The sequence below is a fragment of the Glycine soja genome, chromosome 11, assembly GCF_004193775.1.
Source record: "Glycine soja cultivar W05 chromosome 11, ASM419377v2, whole genome shotgun sequence".
NCBI lineage: Eukaryota > Viridiplantae > Streptophyta > Magnoliopsida > Fabales > Fabaceae > Glycine > Glycine soja.
The window spans coordinates 9,608,084-9,635,270 of record NC_041012.1 but is presented as its reverse complement, the minus strand read 5'-3'; the positions used below and the strand labels follow the sequence as shown (position 1 = coordinate 9,635,270).

The following is a 27,187-nucleotide window of genomic DNA, read 5'->3' as shown; positions in this document are numbered from 1 at the left end:
CGCTGGTAAGAGCATAAGAAATCTTAGCATTATCCTTGTTTTATTTGGTGTAGTGGAATTTAAAGTCAAATAATTAATTTCGTCAAAATATTGTGTTAGTGATTGTCTTCCTTTGGTTTAATACATTAGAGATAACATCGTAGTTTTTCCCACTTTACTGCAAAATTCCATCCAACGTTAGTTTATTTTTTCTTAGTCCAAAAAAGAAATTTAATTGATTGAAGTAAATATCAAATAATAAAATGAAACCTAATACATGGCATACCCGACCAGTATCATAATCATCGGCATTTGAACGAACCATAGTACCTTTTCGATTTTCAAACATTTACTTGCACTATTTTGGACAACCTAGCAGCATTCATGCGATTCCCTTCCCAACCCAAAGTGACACGACGACAAAACAATTTAACAAAAACGAAATATTCTAGTCATAATTGGACCCACAGTCGGATGCAATTTTTCTCACACGTCTCGTAGGTAGCCCAAAAAAAACATGTATTCCAGTTAGAACGACATCAGATGAAAATTGTTATATACATTAAACAGTAACAACAATCAAAAACCAACCTTACACCTTTGTAGATTGTAGAGAGCAGAGATGTTAAAAGGAAAGAGTAAGTTGGTGATAAAAGAGCTAGTTCAATTAAATAAAAATGGCCGTCGAACAATCGCCAAGTCGCCGTCACCTTCGTCGTGTACGACCATGTATCTCCTCCCTAAGCACGGTCATTACCTACGCGTGCATAAAAAACAGAAAAAAAAAACGACACAATTAGGATTTTGACATTACCTGTTAACAATTGTTAGTAACTTAACAATTAAGTTGCGCAGAAACCACCTTGACGCAAAATTCAAAAAAACAATGATGAAATTATATTCAAAACGCGTGAAACCATTATGAATCAGCATTTTTTTTTTGTCATGGATAGGTTACACTTTTATTGATTTTAGAGGGATATATGCATGCATGATTAAGAGATTATTACTTGAGAGTACTAACATGCGAGGCAGAGAAAATGTTTCAGAAGAAAAAAAAATCACATCGTACTTCTTGAACAAGGATCATAACGTATATAAACGACCGACACTACTGAAATCCATACGCTCAAAAAACCATTCCTCGTGTAAAATTACACTGGTGTAGTGGCAGACCTGATGGCCAATTAAATCGTTTAATGTTGATAGTTCCTTGAATCTACAATTATATATTCATTGAATTTAACCATTATGGTTAGTCTAGAGACCTAATCGGGCAGAAATTTTACTGCTACGAAGTACGAACAGTCGAGAATAACTAAACGAATGTATAACATGAAACACGAAGTCCACACCAATTAGAAGACGGAACTATGAAATGAAGCATCGAATGCATCAGTTACTTTATAGGATTATAGCTTTGTTTGCTTCCCGATTGATTCACGAGAATGAGAAGCTAATCTCCATAACTTTTGCATAATTTAAACTACGGACGTGGAGAGAGAAGCATGAATCTACATTTTTTAATCTATTCCAAACACCCACTTAATGGATTGCTTTGAATCTATATCGAACTATAAACGATAAATCAACAATACGACAGCACCACACCAGACTCTCTAAGCACTAGGTCACCTGACCTAAGTGTTCCTATAAAGGAGTCCTTGGGACTCAAAATAAGTCAGTGGTCTCAGATTATTTAACACATTAAAATGGACCATCCAATATGGTACTCAACACTCACCGGACACCGGCATTAACTATTATTAACATCACCCATCCTTTGAACATTGAAGTACTCATTAATCAGCACTTTGGACAGAAAACCCCCTTTTTTCTTTTTGGGAAAAGTATGTTATCATAGTATTCCAGTGTTTAAAAGTAGTTCTAAAGTTTTTGGTATATTCTATTAACAAGTGCCTTCCTCGAATTTTATATCCAGGTAAATTTTACTGTGTTAATTACCCCAAACTGTTTGGAGAAAAGGCATCGATAACAATAGATAGAAGAGCAAACTCAGGACCCATATTCAAATGAGGATGAAAACAATTTTGCACGAATGCTCACAATAACATAATTTATAATTTTACGCATCCTTTAATTCAAAACTAGCTGATACTCAACACGAAGCCATTGAATTGGCTGAATAATCAAACGTCTCCTCAAACAAAACCATCAAGACTGATAGAACATATGCAATTTGTTTATTAGCCCTCCAACGATAATAAACTCCTGCCGCCTTTCCATAGCATTCCTGACACCTTTTCCTAAGATTAAATGCTACTTTATTACGAAAAATAGACCCTCATATTAGGAAGCAAATGGTCGGGTTCAGCACATGCCATAATTACCACATTATTATTGTAATATAATTGTCCTTAAATTTTAATAGTGCAGGTAGGGATCTAAAGTTTTCAGCTTAAGTTTCCTGTCCAATATTTCATAAGCCTAGTCACTTGAAAATATTACTCTTAACCAAGTTGGTGTCCAATTAGGATTAGATTCACAGTTCCAAGAAATTTCAACCCGTGTCACGATCTTGGGATCATAAATCTTCTAATTATAGCATCTTTCATGTTCCTAAGCAGAATTTGTAATTTCTCTCTGTCCCCGATATTGAAGGAAACATAGGGAAAATTAGTGGAAAACCACAATTAACATGTGGTACCAAATTTGTTGATTCGATCGACTAACCCTTGATTATGGATAGCTACGAAAGTAGTAAACTAAGTTAACTCTAAATTTACAAATTTAATCAGCAAGTGTCTTCACATGATCTGAAGAAGCCCTTTAAGATTCATACACAGTTGGAATTACGCCCTCACAAGTCTCAATAAGTTATAGGGTGATTGAATTTCGAAAGAAACATAGGGAAAATTAATGGAAAACCACAATTGGCAAGTGGTACCAAAATTGTTTATTAGAATTTAGATCTACCAATCCTTGATTATGTTTAGCCAGGGAAGTAGTAACCAAGTTAACTCAATTTACAAATTTAATCAGCAAGTATCTTCACATAATCTTTAGAAGCACACTCAAGATTCTTACAAGTGGAAATTACACCTCACAAGTCACAATTAAATAAGTTAGAGTGACTGAATTTCCAACCCTAAAAACTACCTTTCATGGGGTTAAAATAGAAAAGAAAGATCACTGCCTACAGCTAAAAAATAATTGGATACAAAACTTAGAAGAGAATAAGTTATACCCCGTGTCCCACACAGTTTTATGTCACATTATTGGTATCTATAACACAATCAACCAAACTGAGAATGTACACTACTGAAATAACAAAAAACAGAAAGAAACACAAGACAGGTATCATAGACAGAAAACAAAAACAGTAATATACTACAGGGATTGCTAGAAAATTAATCTACTGATATCTGAAGACTGAAATAAGTCAGCTGATGAAATGGTGTTACCAAGTAATGGAGTTATACTCAAAAGATACAAAACAACTTGTTTTACCCACAAGGACCAAATAACCACATTATTAATTATAGCCAACAGATGGGTTTCTAAAGCAGAAGCCTAACAGATGATCCTCCCTATTATCAAAGATGACTAAACAACCATTGTAAACCAGCTATAGCTCTTAACTGAAGACATCATGTAATGGGCTTTGAAGAGAAATTGCAAATTGACAAGGCATCCACCATTAAAAAGCAAATAATTGGACCAACCAGGATGAATTTCTTCAAATCCTTACAGATAAAAATATCAATCCTATGAGCACTTCCCAAAATTTGAGGTGATTGATTCATGTTCTATTATAATTCAAATCACGAATTTTCCTAACATGCCTGGAGATTTCAAGCTGTTAGCCTAATGGCTATGAACCAATCAAAGAAGATATCTTAGATGATGACGGAAAGGAACAAAAGCTTAGCTAGCAACAGTAACAGGTTACCTTGCTATAACCAGATGTGAAGCAGAAAACAAGAGAAATTGACATAGTTTGAAATGGTTCAATGACAAAAACAAGCAGCTCAATACTCAAAAACAAGAGAAATCAACATAGTTTGAAGTGGTTCATAGCAAAGTGGAGATGCCAGTTATAAACTTAACAAGGGTCAAACAGAAAGAAAAACTAGAAAATAATGGATGTATGATCCAACTCACAATTTACTAGAGAAATAGGACAAAACAAATACAAAAGACTTTTACAGAGTTCAGACAACTATCATTTGACTGATTGGGAAATGAAATCATTAAGATCACCGACCCTAATCCCAAATCATCTAAAGAAAGAAATCTACAATTTACAGCCTTGCACAATTGCACTTTCTCTTCAAATGTCCAAAACAGAACAATTAACCTGTCCTATGATCCTCCCCATAAAACTTTGGACAGACTTCCTACCACATATATTTGTTTACAAGAGCTTATTATGTCTTTGCAAGCTCATATCACATGCTTAAGATGACCATATTTGCTGTCTCTATGATTTTCAGGATTTCAGGCTTAGAACCCACACAACAGATCATTTGCAACTAATTAACAAATGCAACCAGAAAGTCATGTGGCATATATCATTACATCAATGACATAAAAAAGATATTTAGAATAGAAATATGGCCAGAATCTGTATATGAAAATTAAACATTCAGCCTAGGTTAGTGAATAGCAGAGATCGTATATAAAAGAATTAGTCATGGAATGATTACTTACAGAAAACAATTCTCATTGTCCTGGCCCATGTCCTCCTGGGGCTTGTTGCTGTTGTTGTTGTATTTGGAGAAGAAGATTGGCAGCAAATTGTAACGTTGACTGGTATCTCTGATTCTTATCAGCCTCTACCTCTGTTTGTCCTTGACTGACTCCAAACATAGGAAGTTGCTGATTGGGGGTGTCCGGGTTTACCTGGTCCACTGTATATGGCATGGCAGTTTGCTGCTGTGAAGCATTAGTACTATTAACTTGATTAGATAAGGCAAAAGAATTATTGGGTTGTTGGAAAGCCAGAGAATTGTTATTAGGTTGCTGGAAAGCCTGAGAATTGTATAAAACAGAGGCATCTGTTCCCTGCACCACTCCAAAACCTTTCTGATTGCTGGGGGAGACCTCAACTTGATAATTCTGACTGGCATGGGGGGATACAGCTACCTGTCCACTTTGAGTAGGCATCATGAAATTAGGCATGTGTCTTGATGAAACAGCACCTTGCTGCTGCATGCTGGCAGCAGTATCTTGGATATGAGAACTGCCAGAGACCACTTGAGAAGGATTGCCAGAAGGAGCAGATGCTGGTGGATAGGGCTGATAGTGAGCATTGTGAATGTTATACATGCTCCTCAACTGTTGAGGAGGATGAGTGGATTGATCTGCAATTTGATTATCCTGTTTCCATAAATGAGATTGATTTCCATCATTTGGTGTCATGGGAGGAAATGGAGGCTTCATGGTCGAGGAACCTACAGCTGACTTGGCACCATCAGTGGCAGGTGATTGTGTAGTTGTAGGAAGAAAAGAAGCTAAAGTTGCAATTAGCTCAGGTGTTAATGCAACTCCAGCTTGGGACCCAGCAACAGTATTATTAGGAGCATAATCTGGAGGCCCAGAATGAACTGGAGGGGGGCCACCTGTTGGTGGATAGACTGGTTTAGCAGGAAGCTTGGAATCCTCATGCAACGGTCTGTTATAATCCATTGGTAAAATATGTTCCTCTTTTACAGGAATCAAACCATATTCAGTCTGCGAAGGAGGAATCTGCTGCATATACTGAGTAGTTGGTACACGCAAATGTGATGGTTGTTGCATAGGTGCACTACTTGGCACTGGTGGAAACTTAAGAACCACACCATACAGACGCTCAGGTCCAGTGACTTTCAAAACTCTTGTGAGAAAATCAGAAGGAGGCACCAAGAATAAGGTGGTGTTATCAACAAATTTGGCAACACCAGCACGATTTTTCGCACTAAGATAGCGAAGGAACTCGGTATATGAAGCAAAATCGTCTTCACTATCAGGCAGAAAGAAAACAATATCAAAACCAATTGCATCAGCATAATGTTTTGTGAGTATATCCAATCCCGTCCTAGCTGAGCAATCAACAACATCAGGACTGCAGCAAAAGAACAAAACAAACTTCAATTAAAACATTAAAACAGTACCGTGAAGACAGGTATACATTTCAACCGTTGGGACAAGAAACTAGAACTTTCAAGGAAAAAGTGTACAAAAATTAAGAGCCCATTTCTTTGTGCTTAAGATAAAAATGAGTGAGTCAGTTAGCATCTTTACCAAAAATATAATTAAAAAAGCATAAAATTTCAGAATGGTTTTTCTCAGAAATGAAATATAAGAAAAATAAACACACCATTCTTCCTGATGATGCAGTAAAAGAACAAAGACATTCAAGAAAAGCTAGCATGCAGCACAAACCAGAGAAATTCATAAAACCTAATTATTACTTGCAGAAAAGAAACAACACACAGAAGAAAGAGAACATGCTACATGTGGACCTTGCTAGCAATGAGAAAGAACTAAATGCAAAAGAAGTCAACAGAAAGAAATAGATTTAAAGGAATCTTCCTCTTTCACATTTGCAAATTTCAATTTAGATTAAAGACAGATAAAACTATACTCACAGCTCAGTCCCAATTCCTTTCCCAATTGGTACACATCTAGCACGGCAAACAGGAGTTCCCCCTTTTGCAATAACTCCACGCCAAATATGATCAATATCAGGTTGGGCGACACCATGTACTCCAGCTGTAATCCTTGAGCTAACTGGACCAAGGTGACTCTTTCCTTGAATGTTTACATATGGACCAGAACCACCTCCATCAATAGCTGGGTCAATCCCATATGTCTGCTCTAGAGCTAACCCCCGATCATCTATATTCCTCAAAGGAAATGGGCCTTCATCAACAGGCAAGGGTCCATCTATCCTTGAACGTTTAGAATCTCTTGGAATATGGTTTATGTCAAGCACATCCCATGCACCCGAGGTTGATCTTGTAGGAAGCCTAGCACCCGGTGCAGGAGAAGAAAGCATCCCTGGTGCAGGAGGAGATGGCCTTTTCCAGTTTGGACCCATGCTACTCTTGGAGCTACCATCCTGAAATTTGTGGAGCGCATTAATCTCATTAAACTCAGGGCCAGAAATAACAGATTCAACACCACTGTGAGGACCAAAAGGTCGCATTGGTATGTTTGGTCCCATAATACCACTAGGTGGTAACTGTCCAGGAAAATTATTTGGACCCATTGGACGATTATGACCAAATGCATCCATTTGTAATGGTCGAAATGGATGGTCATTCAGCAATACATCAGGTTTCGGTCCATTACTTCCAGGAAAAAAGCCAGGGTAATCACTGCCAGGTACTAGGTCACTGATGGAATACATAATTGTTATTCGAGGATCGTTAAAAAGGCGTCCTTGAAGGCCCTCTTTTGCACGTCGAGCTTCGTCAACACTTCTAAACTCAACAATAGAATAATTTCTCGAAGGGAAACTCTTGATTCTCTCAATTTCACCAAACAAAATCATGGCATTGTGAAGCATTTGTTCATCAATCTGAACAGCAGGCGGATAACCAATCCACAAAATATTACTTGGTTGACTGTCGCCTTTTCTCCCCATTGGAGGCTGTGAATGCTGTTGACACAAGAAAAAGCATTTATTAGAGGAACTAACAAAGTTCAAGCCACAGGTATACAGAAAAAAATATTAACCATTTTACAAGCAGTGGATGCTTGTCTAAATAATGTCTAGTCTTCCTAGAACTGACACATTACATCCAACAAGGCAATGACAAACAAATGAGCAGGACTGAGGCAATGAAGTGATAAACTTGCAACTAGATGCATGTTGCAGAGGACCCTCACCAGTGGTCTTTTCTGTCCAGAATAAGCATCAGTAGGCCCCAAGTTTTTTCCTTGAAACTGCCCATAATCAAGCAACTGATCCTACAGCAATAAGCAAAGGAAGCAATAACTATAACCGGAATAACAAACCAACAGAGAAAAACTACATAAAGAGGAAACAACCCAATACACCAATTGTAGAATGAAAGCAATCAGACAGAAATGTTTGACCCAATCAGACAAATTACAGTTTTAACTGCAAAACCTTAACAAAAAGCTTAGTAGAATATGGATTATTTATAATGTGAGAAATAAAATTCCAGATGTGTCATTTTCTAATAATCACTCCCCACAATTCGAATTGAAATTACTCTATAGGTACTATCATGAGGCATCAGGATGAGTGTAGTAATAGGTAATTGAATAATAGAAGGAAATGGAAGAACAGTAAACAAGTACAACATATAAAAATATAAACTTACCCTTTTTGTAGATTGTGAACGAAGGAAGTCAACACGAATATGCTCCCCACCAATTCGTTTCCCATTCATGATTTTCATAGCCTGACAAGCATCTTCCAAATTGAAAAATTCAACACATGCAGTATTTCTGTCTCTGAAGAACTTAAAATCCTCAATTGTACCAAATTTATGAAATTCAGCTTCCAAATCTTCCTTTGTAACAGCTTGGCTAATACCACCCACCCAAAGTTGTTTACAAGCCTTTGCCTGAGAACAGGATTTTTTGGTAATTAAAATACACATTATAGGAATACAGATCTTAGCCTCTATACGCATGTTACTATTGAAACATCTGCTACTGTTTAAAGGCACATTATATTTAAACTTCAAAACATTCAAAGGCACTACTCCTACCATGAATTTCCCAGTAGAACTATTGAAAATAAACTCACATCTTGGTTTGGTTAAGAAAAACAATAAAAGGCAATCATCTCTCTCTGTCACTCCATCACATAACAGAACTCATCCAATGGTAGGAACTAAAAGTGAACTCAACTAAATTGTTATTTTGACCATGTAGACATCAAATGATGTAATAAGTTAGACAAATAAAGAAAAAAAGAGTTTCAAGAATTCTAATTCTAGATGAATGTTAAATGTCTAGGTAAATAAATTGAACTAAACATGATGAAAGACTATTAAACATTATATATTCAAACCAAAGCTACCATGTTCTAGTTGCAGAGGTTCCCCTTTGATTTAAGGACTGCTTTCACTTCAAATAATACAGGATATTATTCCCACATCACCTATCCTTTTGCACTTTCTATTTTTTGCAAGATTCTAATCTTTGGAATTTCATCTTTCAAAATCATAATATAGGAGAAACTTAAGAACTGGATATCCTTCTTTGTATGATTGATTTTTATCAAACTTTCTCTTTCAATAGAGTGGTAGAATTTTCATAGTATTATTGCACCAGTGTTGTTTTAATTTTACTTTCTTTTCATGTAAGTTTCTTTATTTGAAGGGCTAGCATTTTTTTTTATATAGGGCTGAGCTATATAAAATTGCTCGATGGCTGTAACTGTGATAGTTCAGATTTATGCAGTAACGTAGGTTTCTTTTCAAATAATGCTAGGTACAAAACAGCTAGGTGCTCATCACCTCACAAAAAGTAAAACCAGTGGTAATTAAATGGAGAAAATCAAAGTGTAGTGATGCATATTCACAGACCCCAAGAAATTCTCCCCTAATATTATGTGTCAATTATGTATTTTTCTAAATCTAACATCAGATATGCTGTAACTCAGAGACTTCGAAAAGTATTATTCCCAAATTGGCCCCATTATGTTCTTTTCCTCTTTTTTAGGTGCTGATGATTATTTTCAGAATTATTCCAATTTCAGACCTCAAAAAACACTTCACTCTGATGCTTACGGTTCCAAATTCAGAATTATTTACAATCTTCGTATTTCTTAAATGATACATTGAAACATTTCACTGGAGTTAACCTTTTGGTTTTAGCAAACTTGGGTTTGCGCTGCTAGAATGGAGCTTCTTTTTTCTTGCCAACTAATTTCACGAGTTTCTTCACTGTTGCTGTTTTGCAATGTGCATACTCACGGTTAAAGCCAATGCTTTTAAGTGTTGCCCCAAGAAATTCAATGAATTCCGAATGAAGAAATTAAAAAAATAACACGAATATAGCCTGGACATGTTCAAATATTCGCACACTGAAATCGATTTCTGCACATTTCTAAGGTCTATACACGAAGTTATCTTAGATAACAAAATTAGTTTCATATCCGTCTAGTTGAAGAGCACTTTTCTACAACATTGTGTGTATTTGGATTTCCAGTCCAAACCTACGTTTATGCCAAACTCAGTTTCCAGGACCATCACTTGCCTTGCTTTAGCGATAAATACATGTTAAACTTCATGTCACCACATCTCTACCGGAAAAGCAAACACACCTATTGTAATGTCCGCCTTGAGTTTTAAACTAAATCTTCGTTTTAGAACTAAATAAATACGAGCAAGTTAAAAAAACGGACCGCAAAACAAGCTTTCAGGATCCCATTTGAGTTACGTCACCGAATTCCAACCAGTTTTACGGATCATGATTCGAGTATCAAATATTTGCCCCGCTAATTTCTAACGATTTGAATATTTTAATCGTTAAACATTATAAAACTGTGTTAAATTAAATCACCACCCACCACTAATTCATTAAGGATTTCGCTCAACGTAAATTCCCAACACACCGACCTTCGCATGAACAACGAGTTTGCATTCACACTATTCATGCGTTAAATGTGTGTAGGAAACAAATTCTCGATTCGTGTGTTTGGTTTCACAATTTCACCATCCAGTATCATAATTGATTTTACCTCCATAATGTAATGAACGATTATTGTAATGTATGAAACAAATCACCATCACGAATTTTAACTAAATTAGTTTTTGCATTAGATTAAAAATTTACAGTTAAGTTTTCATAATGTAATGTAGTGCGATTATTGTTAGATAAAATTGATTTAGACAAATCAGTTTTCGCCTTAGATTAAAAACTTACACTAATTTTCAAATCAATTTGGCTTCCAGGATAAAATAACTAGACATAATTCTCTAAAATCAATTTTGCAAATCGATTTTTCAAACGGAGACACAAACACACACAAAAGTTGTTGAAACTAGGGATTTGGATAGACTGTTTTGCATGCATATCTAGCAATTTCGTGAGACAACTCGCAGCGAGAGAAAAATACAAAAAAACAAAATCTAGAATGCAGAAATAATAACAATTTTAATAATAAGAGGATGTTAGTTTGAAGAAGAAGAATACAGGAATGTGCAGAGAAAGCGAAAGGAAAAAGAAGAAGACAAACCGGTCTGGCAAATTCAATCTTCAAGGAACTGCCGCGGAGAGAGGTTCCTTGGAGAGCGTTCTTAGCGGCTTTGGCGTCTTCGACGCGCTTGAAGAACACGAACGCGTAACTGCGAGCGGAGTATGACGTCACGCTGTCGAGTGCGCCGTATTTGGCGAAGAGCTCCATCAGATCGGCGTCGGTGACGTCCGCCGCCAGATTCCCCACCCACAGATTGTTCGACGGAGGAGCCGACTCGTCGAAATCCCTCATCGGTTTCGCCGGAAGCGGCATTGGGAACGGAGAAGTTCGCCTGCGAATGCAACGAAAATTGAAGACAGAAGAGAAGAGGACCAAGAGGTTGGGGGCGAAATTGTTTTGGGAGCGGAAGAAACCCTAGAAGAGAGAATGAATGAATTTTTTGATGAGAGAACGGTTAAAAATCACTTAAAAATAATATTTATGCGGTTCCTTGATTCCTTCGTTGGAAAGACCGAGAATGTTCGGCTGTCACGGGTGGTAAAATTTCGGATACTCGCACCATTTCAAATATACCAATCCAATATATATAAATATTTGCTTCTTTTTTTCATAACCATTTGATTTATCTTGTCAATAATTATTTCTTGTTAAAAATCAAACTCAATAATAATTGAATGATTTAATCTAATCTTTAATATGTTAATCATTTGTGTTTAATCATTTCATTAAAAAATATTTACTCTTATATAATAGGATTCTTTTTAGAGGAATATAGTAGGATTTTATTTTGTGCAATTTACGGATTAAATATTTATTTTTATTAATTTTTATTTCTTTTTAAAATATTTTAAAAAAACTTATATAAATAAGACCTAAATAATAAATTACAAAAATTAAAAAACATTTCTTGTTTTGGTAAAATTTATTTTCTTCAGTTATTTTTTTTAAGAAAATATGTTATGCACTCGGTAAGATCATGTTTTTATAAAAGATCTTAATGAGATTTTAATTTTGTGATTTTTTATGATTATAATTTTTTTATAAAATATTTTTCATTGGAATTTTATTTTTCATATTATTTATTCATCAAATTTTCATATTAATTAAAGTGTAAGAGATAAAAATATAGATATTTAAGTATCTAATATGAATGGATATTAAATTTATTATCCAAAGCGGATATCAATTTAGAAATTTCTTTTTTAGGTACAAATATGAAGGAATACTTTAATATCTTGTCCAAACCCTATTTTATTACTAGTGTAATAAACCATCGACATGCACAATTATTAAATTTATATATAGAGAGAAGACATGTTATATAAGTGGAAATTATTTTACATTAGAGTGAAATAATTAAATCTAAATCATATAACCTAATATAGACGATCAAGATTTAATGTTATGTAATTATTCAAAAAGTCATATGACTTTTTGACATTACATCTCAACTCTCAATTTATAATTACATCATTCAAATTTAATTATGTCACTCTCTTGAAAAAATATTTTCTCTTATAAAATATGTTCTATCTCTATATATAAATATTTATATATATCCAAATAATTTTATTTTTTACCATTCTAATTTATATAAAGAGTTTAATAGTCATATATTAATAAAATAAAATAATTTTATATTATTATTTAATCACAAATTATTATTAATATGATATTTAACATCATTATTGTAAAAGTAAATAAATTCACCATCTGAATGATATGTTTTTCGCTATCTAATATATAGTTTTTTTCTCATATAAATGTGTCTTAAATAAAGAATTTAATTGTCATCCAAAGTATAAAGTTTTATACATTGCTAACCAATTACATTTCATAAAAGATCTTTATACTAACAATACCAATTAAATCCCTTAAAAAATATCTTTATACCAATTGAATCCTGCTGAGAATTTATTCATCAAGGATGAACTACAACTTTTAGAGATCCTATGCTCATATTTGAATTAAAGTTTAAATTAAACTTAAAAATTTGAAATAAACTAGAAATAAAATCTTAACAAATCTAATCAAATATAACAAGATGTAAATTTAAGCTAATATAATTAAATCTAATTAGATATTATTCAATAACTTTGAACTAATCTAAACAAACATCTAAGCAAAATTCAATTATTTCTATTGTTCAAATTCAAAATCAAAACTAAGCTTGATTGCTATGTTATTTCCTCACTGTTTGAGTAAGTTGCTTGGATTTCCTTGCACTTCTTTAAGTAAAATATATAAATATATTCCATATAATGTTTTGGTTTTTTGTTTTTAAATATGATGTTATATTGTGTGACGGAGACGGGAACAGAAAACGATAGAAGTATAGAACGCACCATATTTGTAGAGCTTACTCAACGAGTCAACGTAGTGCATTGCACTATTGTAGCCCATGCTTCTTTCCTTTACATGATAAGCCTTTGTCCTTTACATAATTGCAACACGTACCAATCTTAAATTTTATAGTGAAAGTCAACTGCACATTCCCTTTGTACAACTATTGTTGTCAATTAACCATCAATCTGTTTCTATATTTCCATAGTTAAAAAAGAGTACCAATATCACAATTCTTTCAAACAGCAACATCTTCGACCTGATTCAGTAGTTCAATTGTGATTACAGAGAGAGAGAGAGAGAGAGAGAGGGCATTCCTAAATGTGGTTATATTTTCCCTATCTTTTTCATGGGACATAGCTCTTTTTTCAATTTTTTGGTATAAATAGATAGCGTATTGGAGTTTTAAGATCGCAGAGCAAGAAACTCTTCATTTTTACTATCTCAGGTCTTTTACCTTTCCTAGTGCTGAAAGTTCTCCTGATAATGCAGAAGCCGTGATATCGAAACAGGTGAGATTCTCATCAAATGTATCATGAACTCCTTCAAACTGGTGAACAGAAAATCCACCAATCCATCAATTTCGGATTCATATTGCTCGTAAACAAAAAATGCCATAAATGCGACCGCCAAACCTACACAAACAATTCAGATTGTGTAAAAATGAAAGGGCACAAACCGAAGAAGTTTTGGAACTCACGTTAACAATTCCATACCTATGCCTATCATTTTCGTGAACAACTCTGACAGGATCAACTTCAGAAGGTAAAGAAACACTGCAATCTGCATCGGTTACAAAAACTAAACATAAAGGCAATGATTCCCGGAATCTCTACATGTAGTAAAACTTCATTCGTGTTTGAATTATTCATTCTTTCAAGCCAACCTCTCAAACAAGTATGTAAGACAGAAAGCAAAATGGTGACCCGCAGACCAATTAAAAGATAGAAACTTAGAACCCTTTTCCCCAAAACCAAACAATAGATCCAGCCATCCAGACATTAAAGAGTACATGCATTCTCAATAAACATATAATGCCTACATCATATATTAAAAAAAATTTCAATAAATTTAATTTTAGAACAAGAAAAGAGGGGATTTTCGTTTTTTTTTCTTTTTAATTTTTTAAAAGGAGACTGCATCTTTTACCTTGAAGAATGCAGACCAATCGTCCCCCTGGGCCAGGCCACTTATATTTTGAAAACCCCTGTTCCAAAGATATACTGTAGTGGTAACTGAATCTTTTACTGCTGTATCAGAGATCTCAAAATACGTCGTGGGTATCCTTTGTATATGAAAACCAAATCTGTCAAAAAGTATCATAATACAGTTAGTACTTAGAGAACAGTTTATTTTTCCAGTGCAGGTACAAGTTGTTAAGAGCCAAAATCCCCAAAACAATCTTTTAAGTGTTCATTAAATGTATACTACGTAATTCCTGTATTTGGCACTGATTTGTGGTGACATACGAGTAGCCTTTATGGCTGAGATATAGACCATATTACTCTCAAAATAATTTAATTAAATAAGTAAGCTGTGGCTAGAAGCCTAGAACATATCAGCCATGCCAAAGATGTAACCAGCAGGATGTGGGACGACCAACTGTCGAAGCATCATTTCAATAAAGCAACTGGCTTTCATAAGAAAATAGTGCTATACAAAATTTGAAGGCATAAAGCTTCCTAAATCTGTTAAAAAAACAGAAATTTAAAGTCTCAGTCTTTATGAGCATGCACTTACAACTTTGATGGCAGAAAACCATGTCCATATAAAAGTAATGTGGAAAACAGCAAAAGTCTCGCAGCAGCTGATATAAAAGTTCTTCCAGAAAGGAAAAACCAGTAAAACAACAAAACCAGCACAAGGAAACATGCAAAGGATTTCTTCTCTTCTCTCCACAACAAAATGTCAGCCACTGTAAAAGTAAAGTTAAAAATTATTTGGTTTGGCAATTTTATAATATATTATGGTTCAGAATAGTTAACATGTGTACTGCCAAATATTCAGTTTAATAATGATGTATCACTCAAATGTATTCTACCAAAGTGATTATAAATGATAAAATAAATCCATTTGCTCAATAATTTTAGAGGGTTCATTTTTATGATCCAAAGACACTATATACCAAGAAGTAGTAACTAGTATGGATGGAAGATTAACAAAAGAGAAGTACACTACTGAAGCAATCCAAGGGTACACTTGGCAGGGAAGGTGAAAAATAGGGAGAGGAGTAAAAGTAGATTGGGATGAAAAAGATATTACTCTCTGTCCTCAATGTGAGGTCAAGAGTAGAAAAACATGGGCAAAAGAATCAATTTCAGCTCACTTCTGAGTTCAATAGGGAGAGGTTAAAATTTAGTACGGAGTGCAAATGAGTTGCACTTCTCTTTCAACACGACTACATTTAACATGCACCATACTAGTGCAAAGAAATTTTCATTTGAGCCAGGCACACCCTTAAAGTAAACAAGAAAATGCAAATATCCAAGCAATCCTACTAGCAAGGTATTTATGGATGGTGGTGTTGCCCTCCCTTTTACTTATGTCAGGGTTAGTTTAATTAGTTAATTTGCAGATTAAGAGTTAACTATTCTAACAAGATAAGACACATATTCATGCAATAAGGTATACCTACCTATCAATATGCTCCAATTCGTTTCATTACCACCAAAAATTGCTTTGACATTAACTAAGGATAGAAAACCTTAATTGATGTATGTAAACATTGCAATGCAAGAGAAAGCATTATGTTTTTGACCTTTTCCACCACCCAGCAGCTTATCTGCTTTTGACTGTTCAGTGGAACTGCAGCATCTTGAAAAAGATGAGTCTCTGGCTAAATGAGAGAATGATTCTATGGTTAATGTGACTCCTTCCTGTATTATCCAATATTGGCAAATATAAATGCAAATCTTAAGAGTAAGAAATTCCAGGCTATATATAAACATTGCCAAACAGTATATTTCACTCTTAGAACATCATAAAGTCACATAGACAGGAAAATATCAGTAAGAGCCTAATTTGTGTATCTGTATGTGTGTCGGATTGTGGGTCTGAGCAGTATTGAAAAAGGAACGGCCTTATTTTATTCAACAAATCTTCATTTTGCCTCTTTGGAGGTTGTTGCAAAGTTACACCCCGTATAATTCAGTTTTCAGTGGGAAGTAACAAGAATATAGGGGATTTAACAAGTAAAAATTTAAAAAGAAGGAAGAAGAATTAAACCTCGAGGGAGACTATTGGTGAGTATCCAATATCTTTCTGAGCTGCCATGCAGTTGAAAGTTCGGGTGTATGAAGCTAACTGAAAAAAGTGAACTAATAAAGGATAACTGAAGTATCTGGATCCCAACTTTTCATGTACCCACTTTAAAACTGAGAGAATATATTGCACCAACTTAGCAGGAAGTTTGATGAATGGCCTGCAATTAAAGCAAGGATTTTTCTGACTTGGTTAACAGTATAAGAGGTCACAAATTGGCAATAAAGAAAAAACACAAATAGCCCTTTGTTGCCTCCAGAAGTGAATGAAATAGCAAGCCAAAGGAGCAAATATACCTAAGAAAGTGCTAATTTGTTATGATGTCTCCTAAATGGGCAGGAAATAGTCAGTGTGGCAAGCAGAGAAAATGTAATTTATAAAGCTTTTTTCCTCTTCTAAAACTCCCATAAGCTATATCATACAAACATGTCAAAATATACAACTAAACATCAGTAACATTGAAAACAATATAACGCCACTCATATATCAAAACAGGTTGCTCATTTTTACCTTTGATATTCAAGACCTTCTAACAAAAGTGAGAGAAATTCCCAGAATTTCATAGGCTCGAGATTTGTGATGAAAAATGTCTGCACAAAAAGAAAAATACTTTATGCATGAATAACTGATCAGAGCAAGCAGTAAATTGATATTCAATATATACACACCTTTCCTGCCACAGAAACCGTTTGGAAATTTAAGGCTTCTTCTGCACAGATATGGGCATGAGTAACATTTTCAGAAAAGGTGAAATCTGAAAGATTATCACCAGTCCCTATAATAAACTGAAATGAGAAATTGTTACTCTAAAATAAAGACTTGAAGTCAGCAACACCAACCAATATGAATCACATGATATATGAAAACAACAACAATAACAAAAGTGTTATCCCACTATGTGAGGTAAGCTACGTAGATCACACAATATCATACAACTCAGTTAAAGACCAAACCAAATATCTTTACCTCCCACGCTTAGAAAGACAACACTATTTTGTTATAGGAGAGGAGGAAGGGGGGCAGGGGGGATTTATTCAAATAGTTACACAACAAAGAACTCCAAGATGTTGCATGAATCCAAAATCTGTCCATTGGTCATGACCTTTTGAGAGGGAAAATTGGCTAAAGGGAAGAGTTGTTAAATAATTTCTTTTCAAGTGTTTGCCAAAACCGACATATGTTAATTACAACCTGATTATAAGAATGCAAAACATTTTTTTTGCAAAGCCTACATTAGGCAATTTTATTAAAAATAACCCTCTACCCCCCCTCGATTTGACAAATGAATCCTATAAATGTACAACTACAAACCAAAATAACAAATTCCAGGCAAAAAGAAAACTACCTTTGAAAAACCATATCTTGCTAATTTGAGAAAATATGGCACAAATTCTGTGTCACCAGGTCCAAAAACATTACTAGGACGAAGAGAGCATGTCAATAGGCCATCAATGTCATTGGCACTCAGGATCAAAGCTTCCGCTTGAGCCTTAAGGTCACTTAACGTGTTGTTAGTCTGCAATTCACACACCCCTATTAAAAATGCTTATTCATTCGCAAAACAAAATCATCTAATCTAGCCATCAACAAGTAGCAAAACAAAAAAGAAAGCTCGTTCAACAAAAATCTTACTTTCCACGGATACGCCAACGACTCATCTCCATCACGAATATCATGCAAACCACCAACTACAACATCTGCCGAACTGTTATATATCAGGCGTCTCACTCTACATTCCCGGCAAGCACTAATGACATTCTTTGCACCTGAAAAATCAAACATAAAATTACACAACCAAAAACATCAAATCAACAATTAAAATGAATAATTAAAACAACAAACGGAAGAGAACCTTGAACCATAAGCTTATAGCAAGTATAGAAGTTATTCACATCGACGCCGGCAACATCCATATAAAAGACAACAGAGGAACCTTCTAGAACTGCACAAGACGCATTTCAATTTTCAACCACTGCTGTTATTTTCCGTAAACGGTGAGTATTTCATTTGAAACGAAATTGAAAGAAAATCAGGCGGTGTGCACCTTTGACAATGCTCCGTTTATCGAGAAGGTCGACGTGGAAGTAAGAAGCGCGAGAAGAAGAGAGAGCTTGTTCGAGGAGAGACTCGGAGTGGTGGAGTTGGAGAGACTGAGCGGAATCGGCGACTCGGACGATCCAGTTACCGAGTTTCAACAGCCTGAGCACCAACGATCTTCCGAGGAATCCTCTGCCGCCTAAAACCACGCACGTCTTAGGGTTCAAATCCGCGAAGCGATCGTCCACCACCGCCATTGTTAACGCTGCGAAAACGACGAACGTTTAATGTCGTGTGGTATCGTATCGTAACATATCATATATTGAATTATTCGTGTGCAACGTAATTAATGTGATGTGAGTGAGAAAGAGAGAGTGTAGTTTGCTAAATGAACCTGTTGTTCGTCTTGTTCTGCGTTTTTCCTTTGGCGCGGAAACTGTGAATGCAATGCAAATCGCACTGAGAGTGGGTGGGGACCCCCTCTTGGAATCTTTTCGACAAGGGAAGGCCGAGGGTTAGTAATCTGATCATGACGCGTAATAACTCTGATGCCGATGCTACAAATAACATGAAGGGAGAACAACTACCATTACATTTGTTTCTATTACTATTATTATTATTAGAGAAATCTCTTCGCACACTTTTGGATAAACAAAATTCATTCAAATTTATAAAATTCAGTATCATTTTTTACTTAATAACTTTCTCTCTTAATTTCATAATTTCCAACCGATTTTAAATCTTTAATCAACATAAGAATGTATTAGTAACACTCATTATTATTATTATATTGTACTATTTTCATTCTTATTTATAAAATTTAAGTTTAAAATAATATTTATTTATTTTTATAAGACTCACAATGATAGTTTTAAAAAAATTATAAATTTATTGTTATCAATTAAATTATTTATTTTTTTAAATTCTGATTAATTAGATTATTGAATTTTATATATAGGAACTGAGAGAAACTAATCATAATGTCATAATTCATAAAATTAACATAGTGGTGTAAAATTTTACCCATTTTACATTATAGAAAATAATATATTTAAGGAGAGAATTGTGTTTGATTTCTACTGTGAATAAATTTTTTTAAACCAGCAATAATTATATATCATAAATAAAATTATTCTTTAATATAATATATTAAGAGACATCCGTACAGTAGGAAAAGAATTGATCATTCCATAACCATTACATAACGTTAGTGTTACTTTACTTGCATTACTGATTACACTGGCTGTGGGGGGGCCTACTAAATTGCAGTGCTTGCACATTTCATTTCTGACTCGTGAGACAAAAGACGTAAAAGTTAAGACACACATCCAACTGTACCAATTTGGAAGTGGTTAACCAAATAATGATCCTATGGGGTGATACCCACAGATATGAGATGACATGGGTTGGTCTATAATTTTCTGTACACAGAGGATTAGCATATAAAGTATGAATTGTCATATTCGAGAAGGATGATGATGGCGTTGTCTGTTTCTTTGAAGAGTGGCGATTAATGCCCAAGCTGTTCCAGATTCGGGTTTTAGTTGAATTCATCCATCAACGTAAAAAGTGAGAGTAACAACAACCCACCATACTTGAGAGTCCTATTCGTAAAGGGTTATATTCCACATCAATCTTCCTCAAAATTTACTCAACTTACTTCCTAAAGTGAGGACATTGTGAAATAAGTCGGTACTAGGGCCAACGAGGCAACGACCACTACCGGACCAAAATATGATATTTGATGAAAGTTAATAAAACGTATAAACAAAACTTTTGAAATCAAATCCATGCCTGAATACATTATTTTAATGCCTGCATCCTCTATCCTTTGGTTTGAGGTCATATGCCATCAATCGCAAAATCTTATGTAACATTGTAGCCGAAATGTCTGTGTCTATAAAATGATCATAGTAGAGACTGATGAACCGCTTGCGTTGACAACTCATGCCTTCATATGACAGGGTAATTCAAGAGTACAAGACAATGCCAAATGTCGTCAACCTAATTTACTGATAAACCCAACGTTAATGCTCTTATATGTACAAGCTAGTCTTTGAAATATTTAAAATCATCATATCACAAAAGTGCAATGGATCAAAATACAACTTTCTCAATAATTCTCAACATATGCATATATATGCTAACACGAAGGGAGTGTCTGAGTGATGAGCTTCTTCCACGCACCATCATGATTTTGACTCCCATCATGCCAACAAAACTGAAATCTAATTTACATCTCAAATGAACCCAAAGAAAATTGGAAAATTATATTACGACAACACCAAGTAAATATTATTCCATTTGATGGATTCATTAACCTAATCTATACAGAATAAGTATATTAAGAATTTTAATATTTAATTAAAAAATTCTAAAAATTATCCTTTGCTTGCTGAATAACACCCAGGGCTTCTGCATCATCTGCTGTGGTTGCAATGTTTAGTTTTTGCCGGATTTCCATGCTCCATGTGCGAAGAAATGGATTGCAAGCCTTTTCCACTTTCACCGTAGTTGGAATCTAAGAGAACAGTAGTAATATGGTAAAAGCAAAAACACAAAATTCCACCACAACAACAACTAATAAGACTATGCAAGCTTTAGTAACAATGAGTTATGACAGACAGGTGTTTCTAGTGAAGAAGAACCCCTACAGAGGGCACTTGAAACCATCCATTAACAAAGCTCAGTTCTGAAAATTACCGTGGGCAAGCCCTTATTTCTAAGGTTAGCTACATGGGCAGCATAGGATTGAAGTTCCTTGTTTTCAGGTTCTATAGACAAGGCAAACTTTGAATTACTCTGCCAAATTTCAAAGCACCAAAGTCAATGTTGCAGCCCGCTTAGAAAAGAAGCAGGGAAAATAAAGAAGGAGAATGGAAACAACTAACCGATGTATATTCATGACCACAGTAAATACTTGTATCATCAGGCAAAGACATGATCCTTTTAAGAGAAGATAACATCTGTAACAGGGAAGAAATTCTCAATAATTAAAGATAAAATTAATGACTAGCTTATCAAGTAACAGACTTGACAACATAAAAGAAATGGATTGCATTCATAGCCACATCGTGCATCTGCAATAACATCTAGAAATCAACATCCAATATTCAACATATAGGCAAGCATTATATGATACAATATATATAAACAACAACAAAAGCCTTGTCCTTCTGTAACAATATGACATAATATACAAATGATTTTTTTTTACATTAACATATATTCAAAGTCAAAATATGAAAAACATTATTATAACCACTAAAAAAATAATATTTATTGACAAATGATTTCTGATATTAACGTAGTAATTAGTAGGAAATGGCATAGTAGTAAGCATTTAATTAGTCTTATCCAAGTAAGATCCTAATAATTCAATTCAAATGTTCCCACTAAGATTGCAGACATGGAGAATATCTGTCTAACTAAGAATAAAAACATCATAACCTCATTTTAGACAAGGCCTTCAAGAAATAAAGTCAAATAACTACCATATTACTGGCATTTACATTCACAAAAGAATACAAGTTTCAAATATCATAAAGTCCTCATTTAGTTGCTGTTTAAATCACTATAGTTCTAGCCTTTCCTGCAGGTATTTGCAGTTGAAGTTGGCTGCAGGCAGTTCAATTTAAAACGAGATATATAAAACAAGAAATAAATATTGCAACAAGAGGCAATTACTTGTCCCTAAAGATAGAAATGTACAACCAGAAAAAAAATGTGAAACTAAATGCAATTCAAATCAACCTGTTTGGGGGTTCCTTCTAAGAGCTTGCCACATGATAAGCTGAACAAAGTGTCTCCGGTAAAAATTGCCCCAGAACCCGGAAAGTAGAAGCTTACATGACCTGCTTATAGTACAAATAGATATTAGATAGTAAATTGGAAAAGTGAGGATCAACAGGTTGAAGTTATGAAAATCAAATAAAAGACATTAGCAAACACCTTGAGCATGTTAATTGCATAGCCTAACACTAGACCACTATCCAAAGCAATAACCCAAAAAACATTCATAGAAAAGTCCTACACCATGGTATTTACAATAAATCCCAGAGTCTAGCCATGAGAAAGGAAGTTTACTGGGATTCTATGAGGGCAGATAATATGCAAGTCAGGCTAAGCCAACATAAATGATTTCAACTACAAAACCAGGAGTTTAGTTGAGATAAAAGCACAGAAAATAGTTTAGATTTCCATGGAGTTGAAAATTGTAGATTAAATAGACAGGGTCATGGCAGTTAGAAGAGAATATAGAAATGTATTATATAGTCAAAAAGACTGCAGGAGGATAAAAGAGCCAAAGTAACAAGCCAAAACTGAGCTGGTTTTAATCATATATCTAATAGCAGACAACAAGAATATTTACTAATGCAAATAGACTATAAATGTGACCTTCGGTGTGACCAGGTGTGGCCAATATATGCACTTCATGGCCTGCGAACATCCAGTTATCTCCATCACTCAAATAGATATCAATACCAGGGATTCTTTCCTTGTCTATTTCTGAACCAATTACCTGAAAGACAACAAAATGTTACAAATAAATCAAAGTAACCTCACTTTATGTCTTCTCTTAACATTTGCTGACAACACATTTATAGTAGTATTAATTAAAAATAGAACAAACTTCTACAGAAGATAAAAATATCATACCTTTGCACCATACCTTTCTTTCAACTCTGCATTTCCACCAGTATGATCAGGATGGTGGTTGGTGTTCATTATGTAAGTTAAATTTAAATCTTTCTTGCTCAACGCATCTATGATAGGTGCAGCTTCAGAAGGATCAACAACACCAACTGTCCCCGTATCCACATCGTGTAAAAGATATGCATAATTGTCCCTAAGGCATGGAACCTAACAATTCAAAAAGAAAAATGAGATAAGTAACACAGCACACACTAGAATTTCAGCATATTGCTCCAGAGCTTATTAGCTTGAGCAACTTGAGTGACTAAATACTAATCTAATTGCATCACAAAAAAACCTTTAAAAAAGGAAGAAGAGATCTGCTCACCAATTCTATCTGCAATGAGGACGATAGATTCACTACACTGCAAAATTGATTTACTCTCAGCGACCGACTAGCTCCACGCAATGTTTTTAATGGTATTGAAAATAATCGCATAAATCCATATAGAAGACCTTTCCCTAAGCAAAGTTGTCTCGCATCTGGCCACACGCAAAACCCACTTCTTTCCTAAAAGATAGAGAATAATCAACACCTATTGCAGATAACCAAAATACAAAGTGCATACAAATATGAGCACGTTAACAAAACTATCAATGGCAGTGTGAATAATACTAATGCCATAGCAGATGATGCTAATTTCACTCAGGAAAACCTTAACCACGTGCCAAAAGGCCATTAAGTTAAACCGAATTACCTTTAAATAAATAAAATTACTAAAATATTATAATCAAACATTTTCCAAATAACAAGGCAAATACAGTTCCAATTTGTAAGAGATCTACAGTGCACTCAAGAGATCTGAATACACGGAAATTCAGCAAATCAAAATAACGAACACGGAGATGATTCATTCTCACACGGCACTCCAACAAAACGACGACGTGAAGCGTAAAGAAGAAGGAAACCGTTTTTTTCAACACATCTTTGCACGGTCACGGATTCTGCGGGAAAAAACAAAATTGCAACGAAGAACAGAATCAATTAAACTTAAACTACCTTCGTATCACCCATCGAATGCGATGCGCTTCCTGTTAAAACGAGGAGAGACGAGAAAGCGCGCTCTTCTTAGAGAAAGAGAGAAGAAAAAGAAAAAAAGACGGAGAGTTTGTGTGCGTGTTGTTAGCAATTCATTTAGTGTAATTGTTGCAGATTCGGCATAGGAGAGTTGAATGTAAGGGGAATTGAATAAGTTAGAAGGATGCGTGGAAGAAAGTGAGAAACCCTAGAGGTAGAAGAGGTGGAAATGGAAGTGCATTGATCTCACCTGAATGAAAAGAGAAAGAGAAAGAGAAAGAGAAAGAGAAGCAGTTGTATTTATGTTAGCACGTTGACACACACATACACTCTTTCTTCTCTACTGTATGCTTGAAAACGATTTTGCTTTTCCCCCCTCCCACCACCTTTTAACGCCTTTGCCTTTGTCTTCCTCCACCCCCCAACAACCTTCATCTTAAATATTTAAATCTTTTTTATGCTACTACTTTACTGTTAGTCTTTTTTTTTTTTAACCAGCAATTTTAATCTTGAGTAACAATCTTAATATTATGTATAGTTAAATACTAGAATTAAATAAAAATATGTTTTTTAATATTATTTTTATAATTGAAAAATAATGAATAAATAATAATGACATTTGAGTTTAAAGGCAACAATCATTGGTTCATTTTATAATAGATTAATAGTGAATAAATAAATGCCACTTTATAAAACTGAACAAAGTTGTTGGGACTACTCAAGGATTAGTTGTGTACTATTGCTTCTTAGTTCTTATATATATATATATATATATATATATATATATATATATATATATATATATTATTGATGAAATAAATAAAACTTCTATTATGAATTAAATAGTTAATACATTATTGTGTAAAAATTGAATGGATAAAAGTAGAAGAATGTTGACAACTTTTTTTCTACATTCTTTTTTAGTTTTTCATAGTTATTAATTGAAATTTATTAAAAATTATCATACTTTTTTTATATGAAAATGAAATCCATTAAATTTGATATTTTTTAATAAATTAAATAAGAAATAATTATGGTAAAAAGGAATTATCACTAGCATTTCTCATAAATAGAAACATCTGCGTCCACAATCATGAAAATCATTTCTCTCCCCTTGAATTTTGGGTGTTCTTAATGAAAAAGTGTGCAAAATAAAAATTTGAATATATTTAATAGATGACTTACGTTATGTTTAATAATACATTTGAGTTAATTTTTAATTTTTTTACTAGTTAAAAAACTTGCTTAACTATTTAATAAATAAGATTTTTTAGTAGTTTTAACATTTTTTTAAATACATAACATTTTTAAAAGGTTAGTTTCTATTTTTTTATATTTTTTCACTTTTAACCTTAGTATATTTATTTATTTTTCTTGTTATCTTTTTAAATAAATAATAATTTTATTATTTTTATGTCATTTTATACTTTTTTGTTATTACACTAGTTAATCTTATCAAATATTTATAATTTAATAAATTAATTTTTCAGCTTTTAACTAACTTTTTACCTTCTAATTACCTTTTACCTAATTTTGTCAAAAATAAACTTAATTTAAATTAGAATCAAATATCGTCTCATTTTTATTTTCACGCATCTCTTGGTCAAGGGACTCAAATTTCTTTTTTCGACACCTGATGGCTGTCTAATTTCCAACAGATGAATGGTTACAAAGGCTGAGGATATTGTGAAAATGCTATAGTAAAAAGATTCCAAGTTTTCAAAAATGGTGCATCATGTCAAACGATAATACATTCGATTTATCATCTTAATGCCTCTTTCTGCCAATTACCACTATTAATATCCCTAAAACTTTCCAAAATAATCAAGAATATTGTAGTCATTGGGACGAAACAATATAGAGCAAGCTTCTTGTTTATATGCGTTCAAAAGTGGTATCATTCCTCCATAAACAGACCACTTTGTACCCGTATGCAACGTTTCATATTTCACATCCCAAAACCAACTTTAGCTTCCTTATACAAACCCTATTTCTTTTCTAAGGAAAAAAAATGATTCTGATTCCTTTTAATTTTTGTAGCTTTTAGATTTTGGAAACGATCATAAATGTGATTTTTTACATCAAATGAGCACTATTAATTTTAGCATTTGGTTTTACATTGGATTCTTCAAAATTATGTTGAAATGTTCGGTAACATAATTTTAGATTATAAAAATTTTCCATGTGTTTGGAAATGCAATCAGAACGTGAAAAAATCCTGGGTGTCTTGAAATGATTTATAACAACTTTCACATATTTTAACTATTGGATGTGGAGAGAGAACATTGATTCATGTTCCGAATTTTGGTTTAAACACTTATTTCATATGTTTTGTTTTATGTTGAGAAATTAATTAGGATTAATTTTAAGTCGAAACAATTTCAAGTATTTTTTACATCATTGTTAAAAACTGAGGCACTTGAATGTTTCATACTTCTAATGTGGGACTCAATTTCCATGCCTTGCAATTAGTGGACTTTAACATTTAATTAGTTCTTCAACCCTAACAACCCATGCAGACTAGATGTGCACTAGCCCTTTGATTAGACTTGATTGAACACCACATCCCAAGCATCACCACTCGTGCCATTCACTTTTGATGGGTTTCAATTTTCTCTTTACTTATTTAGGAGTGAGACTATCAAAATTGATGATTTTCATTGAAATTTAGTCAAATGTCAAATAAAGTATCGCCAACATTCCTTTTATTATTTAGTTTCCAA

General features: G+C 33.9%; 3 protein-coding genes across 4 annotated transcripts; all 3 read right to left on the bottom strand.

Moving 5' to 3' along the window:
• Positions 1 to 290: 290 nt before the first annotated feature.
• On the bottom strand, positions 291 to 11,600 carry LOC114373080 (flowering time control protein FPA-like). The gene is made up of 6 exons (XM_028330625.1): positions 11,150 to 11,600; positions 8,280 to 8,525; positions 7,819 to 7,899; positions 6,573 to 7,588; positions 4,654 to 6,046; positions 291 to 736 (listed from the first exon to the last, which is right to left on the bottom strand). Exons 1-5 carry the CDS (start codon positions 11,420 to 11,422, stop codon positions 4,666 to 4,668), a joined length of 2,997 nt encoding a protein of 998 aa, XP_028186426.1. The 5' UTR covers positions 11,423 to 11,600; the 3' UTR covers positions 291 to 736; positions 4,654 to 4,665.
• A 1,954-nt stretch (positions 11,601 to 13,554) lies between these two features.
• Positions 13,555 to 19,293, bottom strand: LOC114374173 (3beta-hydroxysteroid-dehydrogenase/decarboxylase-like). Its single transcript, XM_028331783.1, has 13 exons — positions 19,146 to 19,293; positions 18,759 to 19,016; positions 18,567 to 18,656; positions 18,347 to 18,480; positions 18,060 to 18,230; positions 17,383 to 17,499; positions 17,225 to 17,304; positions 16,679 to 16,874; positions 16,212 to 16,329; positions 15,194 to 15,368; positions 14,603 to 14,759; positions 14,170 to 14,236; positions 13,555 to 14,088 (listed from the first exon to the last, which is right to left on the bottom strand). The coding sequence occupies exons 2-13, from the start codon at positions 19,006 to 19,008 to the stop codon at positions 13,916 to 13,918; spliced, it is 1,728 nt and encodes a 575-aa protein (XP_028187584.1). The 5' UTR covers positions 19,009 to 19,016; positions 19,146 to 19,293; the 3' UTR covers positions 13,555 to 13,915.
• Positions 19,294 to 20,767: 1,474 nt separating this feature from the next.
• LOC114373655 (probable hydroxyacylglutathione hydrolase 2, chloroplastic) lies at positions 20,768 to 24,862 on the bottom strand. 2 transcript variants are annotated; one of them, XM_028331162.1, is made up of 8 exons: positions 24,447 to 24,862; positions 23,775 to 23,957; positions 23,411 to 23,614; positions 23,150 to 23,273; positions 22,505 to 22,605; positions 21,643 to 21,717; positions 21,455 to 21,553; positions 20,768 to 21,272 (listed from the first exon to the last, which is right to left on the bottom strand). In XM_028331162.1, exons 1-8 carry the CDS (start codon positions 24,459 to 24,461, stop codon positions 21,126 to 21,128), a joined length of 948 nt encoding a protein of 315 aa, XP_028186963.1. In that variant the 5' UTR covers positions 24,462 to 24,862; the 3' UTR covers positions 20,768 to 21,125. The 2 variants fall into 2 exon arrangements, with proteins under 2 accessions (XP_028186963.1, XP_028186964.1); XM_028331163.1 differs by having other exon boundaries at positions 24,715 to 24,860.
• Positions 24,863 to 27,187: the final 2,325 nt, after the last annotated feature.